This window comes from Phodopus roborovskii, unplaced genomic scaffold, assembly GCF_943737965.1.
Source record: "Phodopus roborovskii unplaced genomic scaffold, PHOROB, whole genome shotgun sequence".
Classification (NCBI taxonomy): Eukaryota; Metazoa; Chordata; class Mammalia; order Rodentia; family Cricetidae; genus Phodopus; species Phodopus roborovskii.
The window spans coordinates 24,267,501-24,288,692 of record NW_026125397.1 but is presented as its reverse complement, the minus strand read 5'-3'; the positions used below and the strand labels follow the sequence as shown (position 1 = coordinate 24,288,692).

The window sequence follows — 21,192 nt, the reverse complement described above, 5'->3', positions numbered from 1 at the left end:
ACCAGACTTGGAAAGTCTGGTGTGATTTGCTACTATTGCTGTTCATCCAGGCTTCTTTGGCAAAGTACAGTGACGTGTGTAGCTATAAGCAAAGTCATTTTCCTTTTCACATTTCTGGATGCTGAGCAGGTCTGCCCGGCAGTGCAGCTGGGCATCTGACAAGGGCAGTATTCAGGCTACAGATTGCTGAGTTTTTGCCATCCCTTTATGGTGGGAGAGGCATGTACCAGCCTGTGACCTCTTATGAGGGGCTGATTTTCATCTCTTGGGTTCTGCCATCATAACTTATCTGCTCTCCAGTCACACTTGCTTATAAACATCATGTTGCAGGTCAGGTTTCAACGTCTCGGAGAGACACAGACCACCCAGAAAGTGGGCTGAAAGAGAGGAACCCAAGACTGTCCTCCATCTGGGACTTGAACTCAGGCACTGTAGGCGGGGTAGACCCTGTGTCTTATAATTAATCCCCAAACATAGACATTACAGGTGTACTTGGGCAGGACAGTCAGGAGTGTCCAAGCTTTTGACACTAAAACACAGTATTGTAATCTACAGAGTTTGCTCTTGGGGACTGCGCAACTGGGTTACAAAAAAGATATTTGGTTTTCAGTGAGTTTATCATTTTGTGTATGGATCCATTCCTAGACAGTCTTGGTTACAGGTGGCCTCGGGCAGTCTGCAGGTGGAATTGCGCTGAGATATGAATTTGAGAGTTCAGCATGTTGATGATGGAATGTATAGCCACGGAGCTAAGGTTAGAGACAGTTTCTTAAGAGAAGAAGTGAAGTTTTAAGTGCTGAGTGCTCAGGACTCCCCTCTGCTCCGGCAGTTCTGGTGGCTCGAGGCTCCTTCCTGCCTGTGGTCTGTGCCGTATAGTCCAGATGGAACTCCTGTGTGGCACAGGCCAAGTGCCCAGAGGAACGGCTGGCTCCTTTCAGAGCCCCATAGCCCATGCACACCCTTCCCAAGGCCTCACATGCCCCAGCAAACCTCCAAGCAGGGATGCAGATCCACTTTGGTAGGGCCTCCCATCTTTGTGTGGCTTCCATCGAGACCTGTGAACACATTCATCCACTAGGTCAAGCCAAAGTGTGATCCTTGGCAGAAGAAGATGTTTACCAGACTCAAAGAACGGAGAAGACCAGATGAACTAATGCAAGTCCAGTCAAAGCTTTTGAAGGTGAGAACATAGCCGTAGTCTATTACACGCAAGAGGCGTGTTCATGTCATCCTCAAAAAATGTGGAATTTCCTTCTCGTAAAATAAACAGACAAACCAGGCATTGGTGGCACAGGCCTTTAATCCCAGCTCTCAGGAGGCAGAGGCAGGTAGGTCTACATGAGTTCTGGGACAGCCATGGTGGTCACACAGAGAAACTCTGCCTTGAAAAACAAAAACAACCAAAAAAAGAAAGAAAGAAAACAAAACAAAAACAAAGAACAACAACAAAAATAATTGATGTGGGTTCACTAAGAAGACTTTATTTTGAGCTTTTCTTTCTTTAAATTTCTAGACAATTAATTTATTATATGTTCTGCCTGCATGTTATCTGTGCACCATGAGTGTGCCCAATGCCATGGGGGCCCGAAGAGGGTGTTGGGTTCCCTAAGGAGTTACAGACAGTTGTGAGCCACCTGGGTGCTGCTAGGAGTTGAACCTGGGTCCTCTGGAAGAGCAGTCAGTGCTCTTATCCTTAGAGCCAACTCTCTGGCCTCTTGTTTCAAACTTTCTATTCTAATTCGCAAACTTTAAAAATCCAGCTAGCTTTCAAGAGAGAATAAAAATTGTCAGTTCCGCAGGTTTGGTAGTACGCATGCTCCTTAAACCCCAGCAATCTGCAAAGGCAGATGGTCTCTGTGAGTTCAAGGTCTCCACAGAGTTCCAGTACAGCCCAGGTGACACAGTGAAAATCTGTCTTATAAAATAAATAAATAAATACATAAAAACTACCTGTCAAAGGAGCTGTTTTTTGCTTTGATGCTGAGCGGTGTGTGGTGCTGGTCTAACGGTACAGCCTCCTTGCTTTCAAACTCCCTCATCTTTGAAACCAGAAGCTTGGATGAAAATCACTTTCTGTGAAATTCACTGGCTGCGTTACTTATGTACAGAGTTCATTGCTGCTAAACGTGTCCACATCGCTGGGCAGTGACTCTCCAGAGCACCCGCGTGTCACAGCGTCAACACTGTCCGCACTGAACGGTTTCCCAGCATCCCCTCTTCCCAGCTCTCCCCAAGAACCACTGCTTCCTCTTTCTAGCAATTCTGCTCTTCTGACGCCTCAGCTGAGTGTACCCATGCATTACTCACCCTTTTTGGGGACTGGCTTACTCAGCACCATGCTGGAAAACTCATCCGAAACTTCTTCCCTTTCAAGGCCAAGTACCTACTAAGGTCTACTCATCCACCTGCTGAGGACCATGGTGGGTGCTGTGGACATTGCTGTGAACACTGGCATATGGATATCTGAGGGCTTGTTTTCCATTCTTTTGGGTACATACCAGGAAGTAAAATAGCTGGACCACACATTAACTGCATTAGTTCCTTTAGTCTTTGGCGTGTGTTTAGCTGATACCCTTTCATACAAACAACGCAGGGAGACAGGGTCCCTCTGGTGATGTTAAGACTGTTCCTGGTTACCTGTATATTTAGGGTGTTCCAGTTCAAGGCCTTCGCCCTGGTGACAAATTCTTATCTGGTAGATAGGTTATGTTGTTAAATTGTAAGAGCTTTTCACGTTCCCGGCCTTGCTCGGGTTCTTCATGTGTTACATTTCCTTTGTCAGATACATGACTAGGCAGTGTTCCCCTCATTCTATAAACCACCTGCTCATTCTGTCTCTATATCCTTTGAGTCAGAAAAGGTTTCAGTTTCACGGAATTCTGTCTTTCACCTTTTACCCCACCCCAACTTTTGGGTGTCAAAAACAAACACCCACAGTAAAAGAACAGAACACCCAGGGGGCGGAGAGACGGCGCAGCAACGGAGCCCTTGGTGGATCTTGCTGCGGACCTGAGTTTGTTTCCCAGTCCCTGTACGGTGGCTCACGATCATCTATAACTCCAGTTCCACGGGATGTGACGCCTTCTGACCTGCAGAGGCTCCAGACACACACGTGGTACACGTGCATATATGCAGGTCCAACACTCAAATACATTAAACAAAATAAACCTAAAATTTATTCTTAGGAGGCTTCTCTGTTTCCTTCTGGGAGTTTTGTATTTTCAGGGTTTAACCTCGTGTCTTTAATTCATCTAAGTCAATGTCTACATACAAGAACCAAGCTTCTCTATCCTGCCTGGGGCTATTCGGTTCTCCAGCATCCTTGACCACGTATGTGGGGTTTACCAGTGAGTTCCATTGACCTGTAGCCTGTCCTTACACCAACACCATACTATTTTGACTGCTATTTATTTTCAATATTTTCTAAACTCAGGGAGCCCGAGTCCTCCAGCCTTGTTCTTTTTCAAAATTGTTTGGCTCTTGGGGTTCCTTGAGATTTCCCATGAATTTTATGAGGAAGTTTTCTTATACTCACAACATATGTCTCTGGGATTTTGACTGGATTGGAATAAATGACCTTCAGAATTCTTTGTGGTATTAAAATACTGCAGTAGTGTGCCTGTCGTTGGTTGGTATGTGTGTACCACCCATGACAGGCTCATATGGTGAGACAGAGAGAACCTGTATTTGCATGCATGCCCTCAGCCCTGATGTTTTTGAAAGAAGGAAGGTTCACTTAAGGCTCCTTCCAGATTCTTGAGCAAGGGATCCCGAGGCCAGTGAGATGGTTCAGTAGGTAGAGGCCCTGGCTTCTAAGTTCCACAACTTGAGTTTGATCCCCTGGACACACGTGATGAAAGAAGAGAACAGAGTCTAGTACGTTGTCCTCTGACCTGCACATACATGCAGTAACACACATACACTCATGTGCACACACATACACACAGACAACCTTACATAGACACACACACACACACAGACACCCATACATAGACATACACACACACACAGACACCCATACATAGACATACACACACACACACAGACACCCATACATAGAGACATACACACAGACACATAGACAAACAGACACACATACATAGACACAGACACCCATACACAGACATACACACACATAGACACCACACAAACCCACATACAGACAGACACACAGATATACACACACAACCATAGACGTAGACACACGCGGAGACATATACACACTCATAAACACACACAGACACGCACACATAGGCATCAATCACACAAACACACATACAGACAAACATGCAGAAACACACACAGACATAGACACACACAGACACTCACATATAGACACAGACAAACACACAGTCTATACACACACAAACAAATAAATGCATTTAAAACAACAACAACAAAAAGAAAACACGGGACCTTCTTGTCTACTAACCGTCTCTTCTCCCTGCTCTACCAAAGATTTCTGACCCTGTGAAAGCCGCTCAGGTGTTGCAGGATCACGCTGCAAGGACAGTGACTACGGCTCCATGTCACTCATCTTTCACGACTTCTCAGGCTTCGCAGCCGTGCAACTATGATGAAGTCTGGCAGAATATTTACAGCAACACCAAGCTCTACCAGGTAGGACGGGAACACAGGGTCTGTTGGCCTTCTCTGTTCCCTTTGGCCCTGGGTGTCACCTTTAGGAATTCACCCTCTACATCAAAGCCCCATTATATGCAGGTAAATTCTCATAACCAGAAAAAGGAGCGCACAGATAGGTGAGTGCCATAGTGCCCTCATTCTACCCTACCCGCCATCAGCTTCCACAGATTCACAGCGGCAAGTCCTGTGCTGACTAGAACTCAGTGCAGCCAGTGGAACTCTGTGTGAAAGGTGCTCGAGGGACTGCTTAACAGTGTGGGCTAAGCAAGAGGAACACCAGGAAGTAAGAAGAGAATTAACGTGGGGGGGGGGGAGGCCAGCACAAGGGTGGGTGAGCACAGTGAGAGAAGCCAACCTTTTGATGAGAAGGAAAGACAGGCTGTGGATGCCCATGCACTCCAGACTGAAGAGAGCGGAGTGCCCAACGCAGAGGCTACTTTGGCAGGGTTCGTGGGGCGGCAGCAGCATGTGAGTCAGATCGAAGCAGGAAGAGATCAAATCCGGGGAAGCCAGTCAGGTGGCTGTTGTCAGAGAAAGGCGTGAAGCTGAGCCGAGAGAGGATGCTCCTACTCAGCATTAGCAGCCGTTGGTCTGGACCGTGGCACCATGGTGGTTTTGAAACCAGAATTTGCATTATTTGCTTGTGACTGATAGCTAACTTAGGACGGGAAGACCCGGTTGTGTTCGTAGTCTGAAAGGAAATGCCAGAAAAGAGAGAGAGAGAGAGAGAGAGAGAGAGAGAGAGAGAGAGAGAGAGAGGGATGGAGAAAGGAATGGGAAATAGGTGAGCTTGGGGGGAACAAGATGGGAGGAGTGGCCCCCGAGAGGGACCGGCATGCTGCTGCACCCTGGGAAGAGAGTAAGAGGGTTGCGCAAGAGTGAAAGGTTAGGGGGCGGGACTGGTCCCTGCTGGGGGACAGAGGCAGGTGTCCACATGCTCAAGGCTAGAGGACCCATGGAGAGCTCTGTGGTAACGCCCGGGGAAAGCCTCCAGCTAACATGCCCGACAACCCCTATCCCGTGACTATCGCCTGAACTTGGGGAGTGACTTGCAGAGCGGCAGAGATGGCAGGAAATCAAAGGTGTGGGGCACGCCCTGGACTGTCAATCATCCCAGGCTGGAGGAAGTGGGACCCGACGGGCTCCAGAGCATCTGAAGCAAACACAGATGCACACACACACACTTCCTCTGCCATTTTCATCTGCAGAGCGCAGTGAGCCACATAAGTCAGCAAAGGGGCATGTCAGTACAGGTCCCCTGCCACACCCAACCGTGAGTGTGCTCTCTCCTCAGCGGGCAGAGGGCGGACCTTGCCATTTTGCCCTATGGTACATATGTCACCGCCGAGAGGAATGTTTATCAAGGGGGACATTAAAAGTATCTGAGTCTTCTGCTTCCTCACCCAAACTGACGGGATGGGGAGCCCGAGAACAGACAAGGCATTCAGCCTTGGGTGTCTGAGTCTCAGCTATGTGCATGCTGGTCTGAGTCTCAGCTATGTGCATGCTGGGCAGTTTCACTCAGAGACCGAGTAACCCCCCTCTACCTGAGATTTCAGGTATTGACATCTGAGGGCCTGGATATGGCCATGCCCTCCTGTAACCCCAGCGCTTGGGAGGCAGAGGCAGGAGGAAACCAGCCTCAAGGTCACCTCAAGTTCAAAGCTGATCTGGGCTTCATGAGACCCTGTCTAAAAAATAAGAAGAGAAAAAAGAAAAGTAACGGAAAAAAAACCCAGAAAACCTCAAGCCAGTAATCACAAATTTGTTTTCTCATTGGCTGAGAAAGCAGAGAGCGTTAAAGTCTCGGGGGCCTAATGGTTAAAGGAGGCAAATAAGAGGAAGAGAGGGCCAGGGAGGGGGGTGGAGTTGGATGTTGAAAAAATGTGCAGATGCGCTGAGGTCCGGTGTCACTGGCTAGCAAGGGACCAGGGTTAGGAGCGCTGGGGGCAGAAAGCATAAGTTAAGGCAACTGCACGGGAAGCCATGTTGGAAATGAAAGCTGGAAGGCTCCTGCTTGCCTGTGCTGGGCCAAGTGGAGAGGAAACTGCCATCACTTTTACCTGAGCTCTGCTCCTTCCGGGGTGGGGGTGGCGGGGGGAGAGTCGGGTGGGATGGGTTTCCGTCTGCCCTCATCAAAGCTGAGTTGAAGGCAGTCTCCCAAGGGCTACAAAGACAGGGAAGGAGGAGGCTGGACACTGTGGCTCACACCTATAATCCCAGCACTATGAAGATGGAGGCAGGAGGGTTACCAAGAGTTCCAGGGCAGCCCAGGGTACAGAGTGAGCTCCAGGCAGGAGAGGCTGGGGTGCAGAGTGAGATATTGTCTTCAGAGAAATGAGGGGAGGGGAAGGAGGTAACGGAGAGAGGAGGAGGAAGGAAACTACTTCCTCTGGCTATTTGTTGATTTATGAATGTTATTCTTGGAATTGGCCAAAGACAGACAAATATGACCACTGTATTTTCACGTTGATTTGTGGTTGATAGATGATAAAGAGGCTTAGAATACTCATAAATGTTCAATTCCAGGGTTGGAGCTTGAGAAATATAACACACACATCACTCGTATGTATTAGCCTGCCTGTCTGCTCCCTCCCTCCCTTCCTCCACCCCCCCTCCCCGTCTCATCTCCCTCCTCCTCTCTCCCTCCTCCTCTTCTTCCCATCTTCCCTCTCTCCCTTCCTCCATCCCTCCCTCCCTGCCTTCAGCCATGTTTCTCATGCCTGGAGTTGTTCTGGGCTCCAGGAATGGATGATACACAATCCTTGCTCCTGGGATGCAATGTTCGGAAAATGAATTAAATAGGGACACACAAGTGTTCCTCTGTCGTGTGAGCACCGTGAGGAAAACTATGGGGCCGAGAACAGGGGTGGAGGGTGCACACCACAGAGCTCAGCCCAGCTCCATCTGGGGCGGCATGTGTATTTGAGCTAAGACCTGAGGGATGAAGAAAAGCCAGCCTCACAAATGGCCTGGAGAAAGAGTTTTCCTGGCAGGCTGGAAGACAGCAGTGTGTAAGAAAAGAAATTCTGAGTCAACAACCAACACTTTTTTTTTGCTCAATTTCACCATGAGTCATAATTGGCGACCTCTGTAAGTATTTCTGTCCCTTTATACAGAATCAAGGCCCGCATGGACTCATATTGCAACTCTGAATGTTGAGTAGCAGTCATGTGAGATCAGGGTTGGGTAAACAGAGGCACCTGGGCGGGTGCTGGAATGTGGGCTTGGATCTGAGGCTTGGGTGCAGTTTTGCAAGCATGTAGCTGTCAAGCATTTTTAGCGTCTGTGTGAGGTCAGCGCTCTGACTCTGAGGCTGGAGAATGGCAGCTAAGAGCTGTGGCAAGTTCCTTTCTCCAGGGCGTCCGTTCCGAACAGGGGAGGCGGAGCTGGGTGTCTGGACAGTTGTGAGAGAACACAGTTGTTAGTTACTTGTGGAGGAGCCTGGCAGGGAATAAAGCTTTCTTTAGGGTTTCACTTTTTAATGAAACAATTATTTTTATAGTTCAGGGCTTACAGAAAAGTTACATGGGGTTTTCCTGCCACTGGAATCTTACGTTATCACAGGGCATCTGTCAGCTGAGGACCTAATCCTGGTGTATGATGTCAACTAAGCTGGGTGCGGGCAGATTTCACCCATTTTCCCCGCGAACGCCCTCTCTGCTCCAGCCTTCATCCAGGGCTCCCTTAGTTATATCTACCTGGATTCATCTGCCTGTAGTTTTCCAGTCTTTCCTTGTTTATCATGACTTCTACTGCTGTTCTGAGTTTAGGCCAGGCAGCTGGTAGAAGGACCCTTTTTAAAAATAATTCCAGGCCAGGCTTTCTCTAGGCCCCAGCTTCTTCTTTTTTTTAAATAATTACATATTTATTTATTACATATACAGTGTTCTGCCCACATGTTTCCCTGCAGGCCAGAAGGGAATAGCTCTTGTTAAAAACCAGGCCTAGGAACTAGACCCATTAAACTAGCTTTATACGGAGATTTCCTTCCTCAGATGACACTCACTGTGTCTCGAGCACCCACACACACACACATACAATAAATAAATGTCTTGAAAATAAATTTTAAGAAGAATGAAATTAGATTGACAAATATAAAAAATAAACTGATTTAGCTTCAGACATGTCATATTCTGAACTGTGGCCCTGACAGCCCGGCGCACCTGTAAGACAGGGAGGTTTGTTGTTAACTGTTGCTGTACGTGTGGAGTCTGGACAGCTTTCCCTGGGTGGCAGAAAAATACTGACAGCAATGTAATGTTTACAGTTTCCTAGTAGCTGCGTCACAAAACAGAATGGCAAGGGAGCAAACAAGTTGGAATTACATCTTTTCCTCCTGGACTAACAATGGATGGATCTAGGTAGCAAGCACAGAGCTGACTGGCCCCTCTGCTCCGTGGAGCCCTTGAAAGGCGCTCTGTCCTCAAGTTTCAACAGGTGTGGCTGCTGTACCCGAGGTCACATGGCCTGAAATAGAGCCCCAGCTGTTACATTCCTGTTCCAAGGAGGAGGGTGGAGAATTGGGGGTGGGGAACCTACTTCTCTGGGATATTCCCAGAAGCTGCAAGATGGCTGGCACTTTGATCCACACTCTTCCTGTTCTCCATTTACTTAATCACAGGGCTACAGTGACCAGTAGGGCGAGGCTTGGAAATGTCGTGTTCATCCGAGTGGCCAAGTGCCAGGATGTATATTCCGTTGCTGTCATAAAAGAGGAAACTGGCTATTTGGAATACTCCTCAGATGATGCAATCCCACCAACCAGATACTGGCAAGCGTATAACTCAGACGGGTTACCACCTCAGCCTCTGCCACTGCATCACAAAGGGGTGCATTTCGGGAGAACAGGCTGTGTGTCTAGGAGCCAAAGGACAACCAGGAGAGGCTGTTCAGAGGGCCTAGGACGGGTCACAAACAGCACCGCCTCAGGTGTCCCCGGGTGTCCAGGTACAGGACTGAACCCTTCTGAGCACCGGGATAAGTGAATGTGTCGGATGCTCAACCACACATCCACAAGAGGCCTGACAGGAGCCCTTATTAAACTCATCATTCTAGACGATCGGTGAGCCCCGCATTCAAGAGGAGGCATTATCTCAAAAACCAAAGGTCAGCGGGGGCAAAGTGACTGAAGGAGGCAACTGATACCCAGCTGCAAGTTCTGGCTGCTTCTGCGGGAAGATACAGGCACACACACACCCACACACACACTCAAACACACACACACTCACACACACTCACTCACACACACATACACTCACCCACACATGCACAACACATACACACACTCACAAAACACACACATTCACACACTCACACACTACACACACATACTCAAAATCACTCACATGCACACTCACACACACACTACACATACACAACTCACATACTCAAACACAGTCACACATGCACACACACTCACACACACTACACATACACACACTCACAAAACACACATGCTCACACACACTCACACACACCACACACACGCTCACACACACGCTCACACGCACTCACCCCCACACGCGCACACACACACACTACACATATACACACACACACAGAGAGAGAATCAAAGGTCAAGCATATACATTCTTGAAAAGTGTTCTAAATAAAGTGAATGATGTAAAAGACAAGAATGGAATGGATTTTACATAACAGATGTCAACAGGACACAGACTTATCTGGTGAAAACAGCTTCTCCCTCATTCATTGTAGGAATCTCGGTTTCCACATGCTGACTGGGATGAAGACACCTTTACTGGCAGATCTGATCCGCTTTAATCATGACATTTACTTCTAGGATGGCCTGTGATTTGCCAATATCACAAGTGTTTACAAATCAAACTAATGCTGTTTTTGACAGAATGAAAATGTGAAGGACGATGGTCTCTCAGTGGAACCAAGCGACGGGGACCTCGCAAAAATACGCCTCAGCCAGAGTTCTGACGGGTCTGTCAAGCGGAGGACAGAGACGGGGTAATAAAATCGGTGACTCGTGGAAATGGGTTTAAAACTTGAGGAAACTGACTGATGAGAGTGTAGTTCAAAACCACAGGAAGTCAGAATAAATGCAGAGCTGTCAGCATGGGTCAGCTACCTGAATTCTCCCCAGGACTGTGCGTTTCATGGCTATTGCAAAGCCCCTTGGGTTCGGTCACGTACCCCGTGGGATGTGCAGGTTTTCTGAGCTGCTTTCAGATGAGAGGTTCTCATACTATGTCTTCTGTGTGCTAAAGATACAACTATGCCGTGACCCTGCAACTGCTGGGCTTGAGTGATGGGACTGAGCCCGACCAGAACCCTGTCCTGATGAGAGGGGCCTACTTATCCTTCTTGTGTCTACGCCACCTGCACATCCGGGAGCTACAGGTGTGGGCACTATGGCACAGCTGGCCCCAGGCACTGCACAAGGCTGACTGTCTAGAGCCGGGGCATCCCTGCCTTTAACAGCAGCTCTCTCCCTCCTGGGTCTTTCCTGTGTGACATCAGTCCCTTCCAGGGGCAGACCATGCCTTCCTTTCTCCACAGTAGGGCTGTCCCCATGAAGTCCCCATCAGGGTCTGGTCTGTAGGGCAGGGCAAAGCACAGGGCGGTGCCCTGACTTTGATCTTCCTCTGTTCCAGCGCATCTGTCTGGGAGTTCTTAACTACTTCAGATCCGTTGAGCGAACTTTGACAATTGACACTTCAGGCCTTACCTTGGTTTCAGGGAAACTGGTCCCCACCGTGGGAGATAATGCTTGGGTAAATGTGGCAAAAGGCGGTCTGGGCACCTCGCAAGGCCTGGGGGCTCATCACTATGTCCACGGGACCCCTGCTGAGCATAAGGTGAGTTACTGCGCTGGTTTTTATGCCCTGATTAGTGTGCCTTCCGACTGTGTTTTCTTAGCACTACAGTCCCTTAACATAGTGAGGTGGCAAACAGGGAGTCATGTTAAGCAAAATAAACATGGTTGGGAATAACCATTTGGGAGTGGAGGCTGAGGGATGGAGACCGAAGACAGGAGAGTAAGAAACGCCAGAAGCATATTATGTACCTACATAAAAATCACAGTGAAACCCATTATTGGCCCAGTTAATGCATGTCAATAAACTGTAGAGAAACGGGAAGTGCAGCTAAACTCAGTGACCAGAGAACAGCCTGTCATCAGAGAATGTGGAAGCCAAGCAGAGGGAACTTGCGGTTCAGAGTCTCCTGAGCTGCGTGTGTTAATGAGGCCTCTGTCTCAGACCTAAGCTAAGGAACAAACATCCCCAACAGTGACCACTGGAGAGCAGGAAGCAGCCAGAGCGCAGAGTCTGGAACCACCTCAGGAAGGGAAGGATCTGACCAGTGGGTAGTTGCTTTCGTGTGAACAGATGTGAGAAGTCCTTCCCTCTCCTGGCCTGACTCTCATGTTCTCACAAGACGCTCTCTGACAACAACATGCCAATGTGTAGTCCTAGCACTCTGAGGTCTGGGTAGAAATATCTGGAGTTCAAGGTCATCTTCAGGTACATGGCTAGGGGCCAGACCTGTCTACATGAGACTTTCTAACTTCTGTTTGCCCAAAAGATTCTAGATTAAGCCAGGCACAGTGTTTCATGCACGCCTGTAGTATAAGCACACCAGAGTGTGAGCCCATCCCGGTTACCTCGTGGGACCATCTCAAAAAAGAAGAATTGAAAGGCCAGCAAGATGGCTCATGGGGTAAAGACGCTTGCCTTCAGGAATTAGGACCCGAATAGAATCCCTAGGACCAACGTGGTTGAAGGAAAACGTGACTCCTGTAAATTGACCTCTGACCTCCATACTTGTGACGTATGTGTGTGCATTTGCACACTCACTGTGTCTCGAGCACCCACGCACACACATACAATAAATAAATGTCTTGAAAATAAATTTTAAGAAGAATGAAATTAGATTGACAAATATAAAAAATAAACTGATTTAGCTTCAGACATGTCATATTCTGAACTGTGGTCCTGACAGCCCGGCGCACCTGTAAGACAGGGAGGTTTGTTGTTAACTGTTGCTGTACGCGTGGAGTCTGGACAGGTTTCCCTGGGTGGCAGAAAAATACTGACAGCAATGTAACGTTTACAGTTTCCTAGTAGCTGCATTTAAGACACGGAGAAACGTGTGCAATTAATTTTAGCACAACCATGTAACCCTATGTACCAGATACATTATTCTCACATGTAATCAATATTTAAAAAATCAATGGTAAGACGGGGTCAAACTTTTGTCTGGATCTATAGAAGCTGGCGCATATTACCTACAGGAAGCCATATTGGACAGTGCAGCTCTGGATCTCAGGGAGTATTTTATTTTCCTCACCCAGTGGCGTAGTCTTCCACTCAAAGTCCAGGACAGCGCTCCTCCCCCTCCTCCTTCCCCTGCTCTTCTCCCTCCTTCCCCTCCTCCTCCCCCTCCTCCCCCTCCTCCTCCCCCTCATCCTCTCCCTCCTCCCCCTCCTCCCTTTCCTCCTCCCTCCCATCCTCCCCACCTTCGTCCCCCTCCTCCTCCCCCTCCTCCTCCCCCTCCTCTTTGCCCTCCTCCCCATCCTCCCTTTCCTCCTCCCTCCCATCCTCCCCACCTTCGTCCCCCTCCTCCTCCCCCTCCTCCTCCCCCTCCTCTTCGCCCTCCTCCCCATCCTCCCTTTCCTCCTCCCTCCCCTGCTCCCCATCCTCCCTCCCCCCTCCCCCCTTCCTTGAGCTCTTGCACCTCCTACCCCCTCACCACACTCGACGTCTGCCCTGATCACCTCCCCTCAGGCTCCTTACTCCTGTAAGCTCAGCCACAGGCCTGCTTGGCTTCCTTCTTCATGCACCTGTGCAGGGGAGCCGGACTCTTCCTGTGTTGGTCATACCACAGCTGTGTGATAGACACTGTAGTCGGATTTTTCTTTGGGCCACCAGCTCACAAACAGTGACACAGACACTTATTAATTATGAAGGCTTACACTTGACAGCCTTGTTCCTAACCACCTCTTATAACTTAAATTAACCCATTTATATCACACACACACACACACTAACACCAGGAGACAGCTCTGGTTCCTGTTTGTTACCTTCTAAATGTCCTGAAGACTAGACGTGGGTGACAGAAACTGAGGAGGGCACCCGTGCCCCAGGCACAAAGAAAGAGACACCTACTCCAATGAACGGGCCTTACCAAGGCAGAGCTTCACCTTCGTTTCATAAAAGTGGAGAAGCAAGCACGTGTAGATGGCAAATTCACTGGGCTTTCACCGAATGCAGGTGGCCCGTCACTCACTTGAGTTGTGAGGATGCAGCAGGCCTTTGTATAAACCAAAGTTTTACCAGGTGGGAAGACTGGAACATTGCACAAAGGTCTTATAAGGTGGGGGAGATAAAGTGTTTGAATTCTTTGCTGTAAACAAAATTTCAGTGTTTGACAGGAGCCTCCATATATAATTCAGCTCTTGGCTTGTGGTTGTGCCCCAGCAGCCTGCTGTGTGGGAGGAGAAACCCACTGCCTGGGCCGTTTGGACTGACAGAATACAACTCTCCCTTTTCCAGTAACTTTGGGGTTTGGCCTTCTTCCCCCAGACCCACGGCATGCAATTCCTGGAGTTCTCGGAAGTTGACAACCAGGACGACTCCCACAGCACACAAGCTGGCTGTGTCCACACGCAGGACCAGCTTGGCCTGTATGTCATGTATGACTGTGCCCTTCGGGATCTGAGGGAGCTGGAGTCAGAGCTGCTGCTCATTGCCAGTCACTACATTGAGAAAGAAAAAAGTAAGGGGGATGATTTTTTAAAAAACCAACTGGCCAGGGCTGGAGAAGAAGCTCCAAGGAAGAGTATTAGGTCGGTGTGCACAAAAACAAAAAACGAATAAGCCAGTGACCAAACAATAGTGTTTAGAACTTGAGTAGGCGTACACTGCGCCTTACCCAAGTGTGTGCACTCGTGGGGCTCAGTGCTTTGTGATGGAGCTGTGCTCGTAGGTGACCGCTTGTAGTTCTTGCTGTGGTTACAGTGCAGTTCTACATCGCCCATTGGGTAGAAGGGATGTGGTACAGGGCCCTGGGGAGAGCAAAGGCCGCAAGTGTGACGAATGATGTTTCTCCTGAGCCAACTGACATCACTGGATTCCTAACAGGAAACCATGGGCATGCCAGGGGATCTGGCTAAGTGAATGCCAGACAAGTCCCAGAAGGAGGGCCCATGCCTGGGGCTGATGAGGCAGCCCACAATCACCGTTCTTGTTTCTTTGTGGCACTAGACTTCCAGTTTAAAAGTAGGGAAGGCGAGGCTGTTTCTCAGTGGCATTCCCTGTTGCATTTGGGAAGAGCTAAGGATGTCTAAACCCATTGCAGCACAGCAGGTGTTCAGAAGGTGTTCATGCTGAGTTATAATTCATGTAGACCGTGACAGATGGTAATCCGCCTTCATCCTGCTAGAAAGTGCCTCCCCAAGAGTGTTTGACAACTGACTTTCAGATCCCAGGCAGAGTTAATTTAATACATATTAGAATATGCAGTCACTGCTACAACTGTGAGTATCTGAGCACTCTAGAACATTTCATTTCAGCTCCTAGCTTTTCCCCTCACTGGTTACACAACTTTTGTCCACATTGATTGATCACCCCGTGTAACTATTTCTGTCTGCTGCGAATGTAATGCCATTGAAACACATTCAACCACAAGGACACCTTTCACTGAAACTGGCCAGCAGGGCTCTCTACCAGACATTGTGAACTGCTTTCCCAGCTGCTGCCTGAGAGGACCCGCGTCAGAGCCTGGCTCTTGCTAAACATCCATCACAGACCCAACAATTCTTCAGGTCACCCATCAGTATCTGGGTATTTCTTGCCTTCCAGTATTTTCCCCTGAAGCAGGCCACTTACAAACTGGAAGCAGGAATCATGTTGGCAGTGAAGCCAATACCAACCCTACAGAAAACACTTCAGCCAAATGGTGATGATGACTAAGTGATTGATTGGCAATTGGTGCAATGACAGAATGTCTTAGAAGGCTCTCTGGAAATTTTGGACACAGCTAACATTAATGAAAATATTAGGGTTGGGGAGATGGCTCAGTCAGCACAAGTGCCTGCCTTGCAGTCATTAGGACCTAAATTCACCCACACACACTCACACTCACACATATACACACTTACACATACTCACACATATACACACACACACATACTCACACATACACACTCACATACACACAGACACACACATACTCACACACATATACACACTCACACATACACGCACATATACACACTCACACACATACACCACACACACACACTCACACATACACACACATACTCACACACACACACACACACACACACGGGGAGAAAGAGAAAAAGGACAATAATCTGAGTTGGGAGAAATGTATGTGCTACCTTTAATGCTGTAAATTCAGGGACATTTTAGCAAAGATTTCATGTCAGCTGGTTTTATTTCTAAACAGATTTCAAGGGTTAGGGTGTAGTTTATTTGGTCAAGTGCTTGCCAAGGATGCAGGAAGCCCTGGGCTCCATCTCCAGCACTGCCTGGGCACCGCAGACATGTCAGTGATGTCCGCAGACAGGAGGGTCAGAAGTTCACCCTCAGCTACATGAGACTGGCTCATTGAGCTGGAGGTGGTGGCCCACACTTGTAATCCCCGCCCCCAGGAGGCAAAAGTGGGTGGATCTCTGTGAGTTTCAGGCCAGGCGGTCTATATATCAAGTTCTAGGCAAGCAAGGGTGATGCAGTGAGGCCCTGTATCCGAAAAGAGAGAAAAAAAAGTAATTACTAAACCAGGCAGTCGTGGTGCACGCCATTAATCCCAGCACTCAGGAGACAGAGGCAGGCGGATGTCTGTGAGTTCCAGACCAGCCTGGTCTACAAGAGCGAGTTCCAGGACAGGCTCCAAAGCTACAGAGGAACTCTATCTTGGAGAAAACCAAAAAAAAAAAAAAAAAAAAAAAGTATTAGTCTTTAAATTTAGAAAGTGAAACAAAACTCAAGTGTAGACTTTGGGCCTGGTCTTCGCAGGTGGCTCCTCAGTTGACTCTGGGGAGTCCCAGTTGCTGGCTCAGATCTACTCCTGAGGTGGAGTCTCCATGTCCCTCAGAGAAGGAGTGTCTGAGAAGGCCGTCTCTAACCATACCCCTGGATTCTTCCCAGGCCACAGAGACAGCGGCAAGTCCAAGAGCAGTCAGCACTGGGCCTGGGCCCATGCCAGTGTGGACAGATTTGCTGTGCTGTGTGACCTGTGGACCTGGGAAGCCAATCTGCTAGAAAGCAAACGCCAGGTATGATTTCTAGAAGGCAAACGGTCTCTAAAAGGTCTGTCTGCCAACTGCGGTGGTATACGCCTGGGATCACAGTACCCAGAGTCTGCAAGTGAAGCCAGCCTGGACTACGGATGAGCTCCAGGTCAGCTGGTTGCATAACAAGACTGTCTCAAACAAAAAGTAGACAAAGCTAAACATCTAAGTCTGCTTGCACCAAAACAGGCCACAGAAGGAGACAAAGTGAATATCCCACTACAGCAATAAAGCTTTAATTAATTAATTTGAGTTTATTGTTCACACAGTTTGAACACTGTGTGAGTGTGTGTGTGAGAGTGTGTGTGTTTGGGTGTGAGAGAGTGTGTGTGAGTGTGTATGAGTGTGTGAGAGTATGTGAGTTGTGAGTGTGGCTGTGTGTGAGTGTGAGTGTGAGTGAGTGTGTTTGTGTGTGAGTGTGTGAATGAGTGTGTGTTTGTGTGAGTGTGTGAATGAGTGTGTGTGTACTTGATTGTGGGAGTCACTGAAGAATAACCTCAGGCCTTGTTCACTACACATAAGTTATTTACAGCTGAGCTATAACCAAACTTCTCTTTTTGCTTTTTCCTTTATATTTTAGAGGTTTTTTTTTTTTTTTAAGATTTATTTTATTTTGTATGTATGTTTTGCCTACGTGCATGAATGCACACCGCATGTATGCCTGGTACCCTTTGAGACCAGAAGAGGGCATCAGATCTCCCTGGAACTGGAGTTATGGCTGTGAACCACCATGTGGGAACTGGGAATCGAACTCTGGTCCTCTGCAAGAGCAGTAAGTGCTCTGAACTGTGGAGTCATCTCTCTAGACTCCTGATTTTTACTTTTCATTATGAGGCAAAGCTCACTAAGTAGCCCAGGCTGGCCTTGAACTGTGGTCCTCCTATGTCAGCTTCCTAAGGAGCTGGAATTACAAAGGACCATGTCACCAGGCCCAGTTGAATTTTATTTTCCTTGTGGTTCTTCATCACAGAAAATAAAATGCGAAGGATCCTACTTTATCTTGCGGGCATATTTGTTAGCGGGCTCTGAGATTCAGGCTCTTCCTAGCATGTGTATGCTGGCAGTAAGAATGAGTGGTTCGTGCTCACAATCCAGTCACAGAGACAAGCCTACACAGAGGCAAAGCCTACAGAGAGGCAGTGCCTGACACATCCCAGCCACCACATAATCGTGGAGTACCGAGCATAGTCCTCAGGAAGCAGGAAGTGCTGCGCACAGCAGGAGGAGGCTGGCTACAAAGCAAGGATTGCAACCAGCTAACTCACCAAGCACATCCTCAGGGGTTCACATCTTAGTAAGGAATGTGACTTGCAGGTGGTGTTGTTTTAACTCATTTGGCTCTGGGTCTTTGGAGACACACCACCCAGCTCCCAAATTATCACATGGAGGCTTATTCTTTTTTTTATGAATGTCCACCGTTTGCTTGGCTTGTTTCTTGCCAGCTTTTCTTAACTTAATTATGGCATCCACCTTTTGCCTGTGGGCTTTTATCTTTCTGTACCCTGTATACCTTTCTTTACCTTTTACTCTGTGGCTTGCTGTGTAGCTGTGGGACTGGCGCCTGGAGCCCTTTTCTGTCTCTCCTCCTAGATCTGCTCTTCCCAGATTTCTCCTATTTATTTCCTCTGCCTCCCAGCCCTGTCCATACTTGATCCTGCCCTGCTGTTGGCCGTTCAGCTCTTTATTAGACCATCAGGTGTTTTAGACAGGCAGAGTAACACAGCTTCACAGAGTTAAACAAATGCAAGATAGAAGAATGCAGCACATCTTCGCATCACTAAACAAATGTTCCATGGCACAAACAAATGTAACACATCTTCATTATTTAGCCCTTCCAATCATCACTTATTGATAGAGGCTTTACAAAGGCTTAGTTTTCTTTTTAATTATGTGTGTGAGGTTACGTACACCTGAGTGCAGGCATCTGTGGAGGCCTGTGGCGGTAGATCTCTTGGAACTAAAGTTAGAGGCAGGTGAGAGCCCCCCAACACGGGCACTGGGAACTGAACTCAAGTCCGTGAATCAGCAGCCAGTACGTGCTGTTTTGGAGATCCATACATACACACAAAAGATGACTCACATCTTTAAGACGCTTAAAATCTAAGGAAGGTGTTGGGGTCTTACATGTACAAGGTTTTCACAAAGGTGGATCCTTCATCCTGAAAGCCCAAGGGTTTCTATGACAGTTATGAGCATACGCCTTACTGTTTAAAAGGCCTCTGGATGGGAGCTCTGGAATAAATACTCACATATAAGGCTGATGGTTATCAGGGTGGTAGTGTACACCTTTAATGCCAGAACTCAGGAGGCAGAGGCAGGTGATCTCTGAGTTTGAGGCCAGCCTGGTCTACAGAGTGAGTTCCAAGACAGCCAGGGCTACTCAGAGAAACACTGTCTCAAAAAGCAACAAACAAAATACTGATATTTATTATCATAAAAATTAAAATACATTTCTACAAGTCACAGAAAAGGAGAAATTCATGGTCTATAAAAGTGTATCCAGTCTCTAAGCAAAGCATCCGTGTAACTGGAGCACATTCCAGCACTGGGGAACATCAGTGGAAAGAGATGTCTTGTTTGGGGACTGTGAAAGTTTAGAAAATTATCATTAAGTCTTCTCAGAGGAAAGGACATTTAATCTCACCATTAAAAGAGTCATAAGACGTATGGCAGAAGAAGATTTTTTTGTTGTTGTTGTTTCATTGGGATAGGGATTCTTCGTGTAGCCCTGGCTTTCCTGGATCTTACTCTGTAGACCAAGCTGGCCTCGAACTCAGAGTGGGCTATCACCACCCATCGAGGATGGATTGAATAAGAAACCCTGAGAGAGGAGGTCACCTCCAGTGCTGATCTGGAGAGTTTAGAAGGAACCTGATAATAAGGATGTGGCTATGAGAGCCGGAAATGAGGGCACATGGTAGGAGTTAGGGGTTGGGTATGAATTTTGGAGTAAGAGGAGAAAGGGATTTGAAAGGGCTTCCTGGGGGTCAGGAAGGAAGGTGGTAACTAAAGCAGAGTATGAGAGGAATAGGGCGGCATTAAAGAAGATGAAAGCGTGTGCACAGGCACACACGCCATTGTGAACCAGATGTGGTGTTTTAGGTCCAAAGCTGTTAAGTAGATACGGGCTGAGCCTTGACTGTGGATGTTAACTCACAACCATGAGTGGGAAAGGCTGGAGAGTCTGAGTGGACCCTGATGACGCCCACCTTTGTGGGGCGAGCTGTGAGAGTCAACAGGAAAGAGTTGGTGGGCGCCCACTGACGTGGAGCACAGTAAAGCGTTGAGGAAGATGATCCCCCAAAGACCCTCGCTCAGGTGGCAGCTGTGTAGGGCTGTACCAGGAGGTGGGTGTGGGAGGGGGGAACCAGACTACCACAGCTGTGATGTGGTCTGAAACCGGGAAGTGGGAGTGGTTTCTTTGAACTGTGTTTGTAGCGGAATAGATGGTTAACGATTTTATTTGTCCTTTGGTCAGTTACTCATGGAGAGGTATGTCACTGGTCACTGGTCACTTGGAAACAACCGTCTCAGCTGAGAAGGGGCAAGCCTCAGACTTTGGAAGACAGGTGTCTTCCCAGCTAACCTTGACCTGCCAGTTAAAACCTTACGTTGACCAACTTGCTGCAGGTGGCTGTATTAAATGTAAACAAAGCAAACTCATTACTCCAGGCACAAACTTTGTGTGTGTGTGTGTGTGTGTGTGTGTGTGTGTGCGCGCGTGTGTGTCTGTACATGTGCATTCAAGAGTGTTCTCTTTCTCTTTCATGGAAGCCTCAGGCAGGATTCAATAGCAATAGAAGAATCACAGGGCAGAAAGGTCAGAAAAACCAAGCTGTAGTTCATTTGTAGTTCCAAACCATCAAAACTGCCTCCTTCCAGGGAGTATGAAACTATTTTAATTTAAAACCATCATTGAAAATATTCCCCTCCATCCTACCCTGAAAATAAGTTCCCTATAGACACTGAGATTCCTGGGCCAAAATTGTAAATTATGGTTTTCCAAGTCAGAAATTCTAGCCAAAGAGCCCATCTTAAATGACTGAGCCAAATTTCCATCCGAGATACAGTTGATCCCTGACCCCTGTACTGACTGCTCTGCCAATTCTCCTCAGCTGTTTTCAATTGCTAAATACATTGGTGTCACCACTTAAGAAGTTCTGGGACATATTAAGTTCTTTTGAGTTCTTAAAATATCCACTGTATGTATGAAGACTCATAAAGTTAGAGCTGATGTCAACTTAAGTGGCTTGGGGGAC

At 47.9% G+C, this 21,192-nt stretch overlaps 1 protein-coding gene across 1 annotated transcript in view; it reads left to right on the top strand.

Moving 5' to 3' along the window:
- The window catches only part of LOC127215027 (uncharacterized), a 125,539-nt gene that overhangs the window by 17,766 nt on the left and 86,581 nt on the right, over nt 1-21,192 (top strand). Inside the window, exons 9-15 of the mRNA XM_051175325.1 lie at nt 1,079-1,180; nt 4,459-4,620; nt 10,511-10,623; nt 10,884-11,016; nt 11,271-11,474; nt 14,202-14,394; nt 16,791-16,918. Coding sequence (XP_051031282.1) covers nt 1,079-1,180; nt 4,459-4,620; nt 10,511-10,623; nt 10,884-11,016; nt 11,271-11,474; nt 14,202-14,394; nt 16,791-16,918 — 1,035 coding nt within the window. The remainder of the gene's footprint in view (nt 1-1,078; nt 1,181-4,458; nt 4,621-10,510; nt 10,624-10,883; nt 11,017-11,270; nt 11,475-14,201; nt 14,395-16,790; nt 16,919-21,192) is intronic.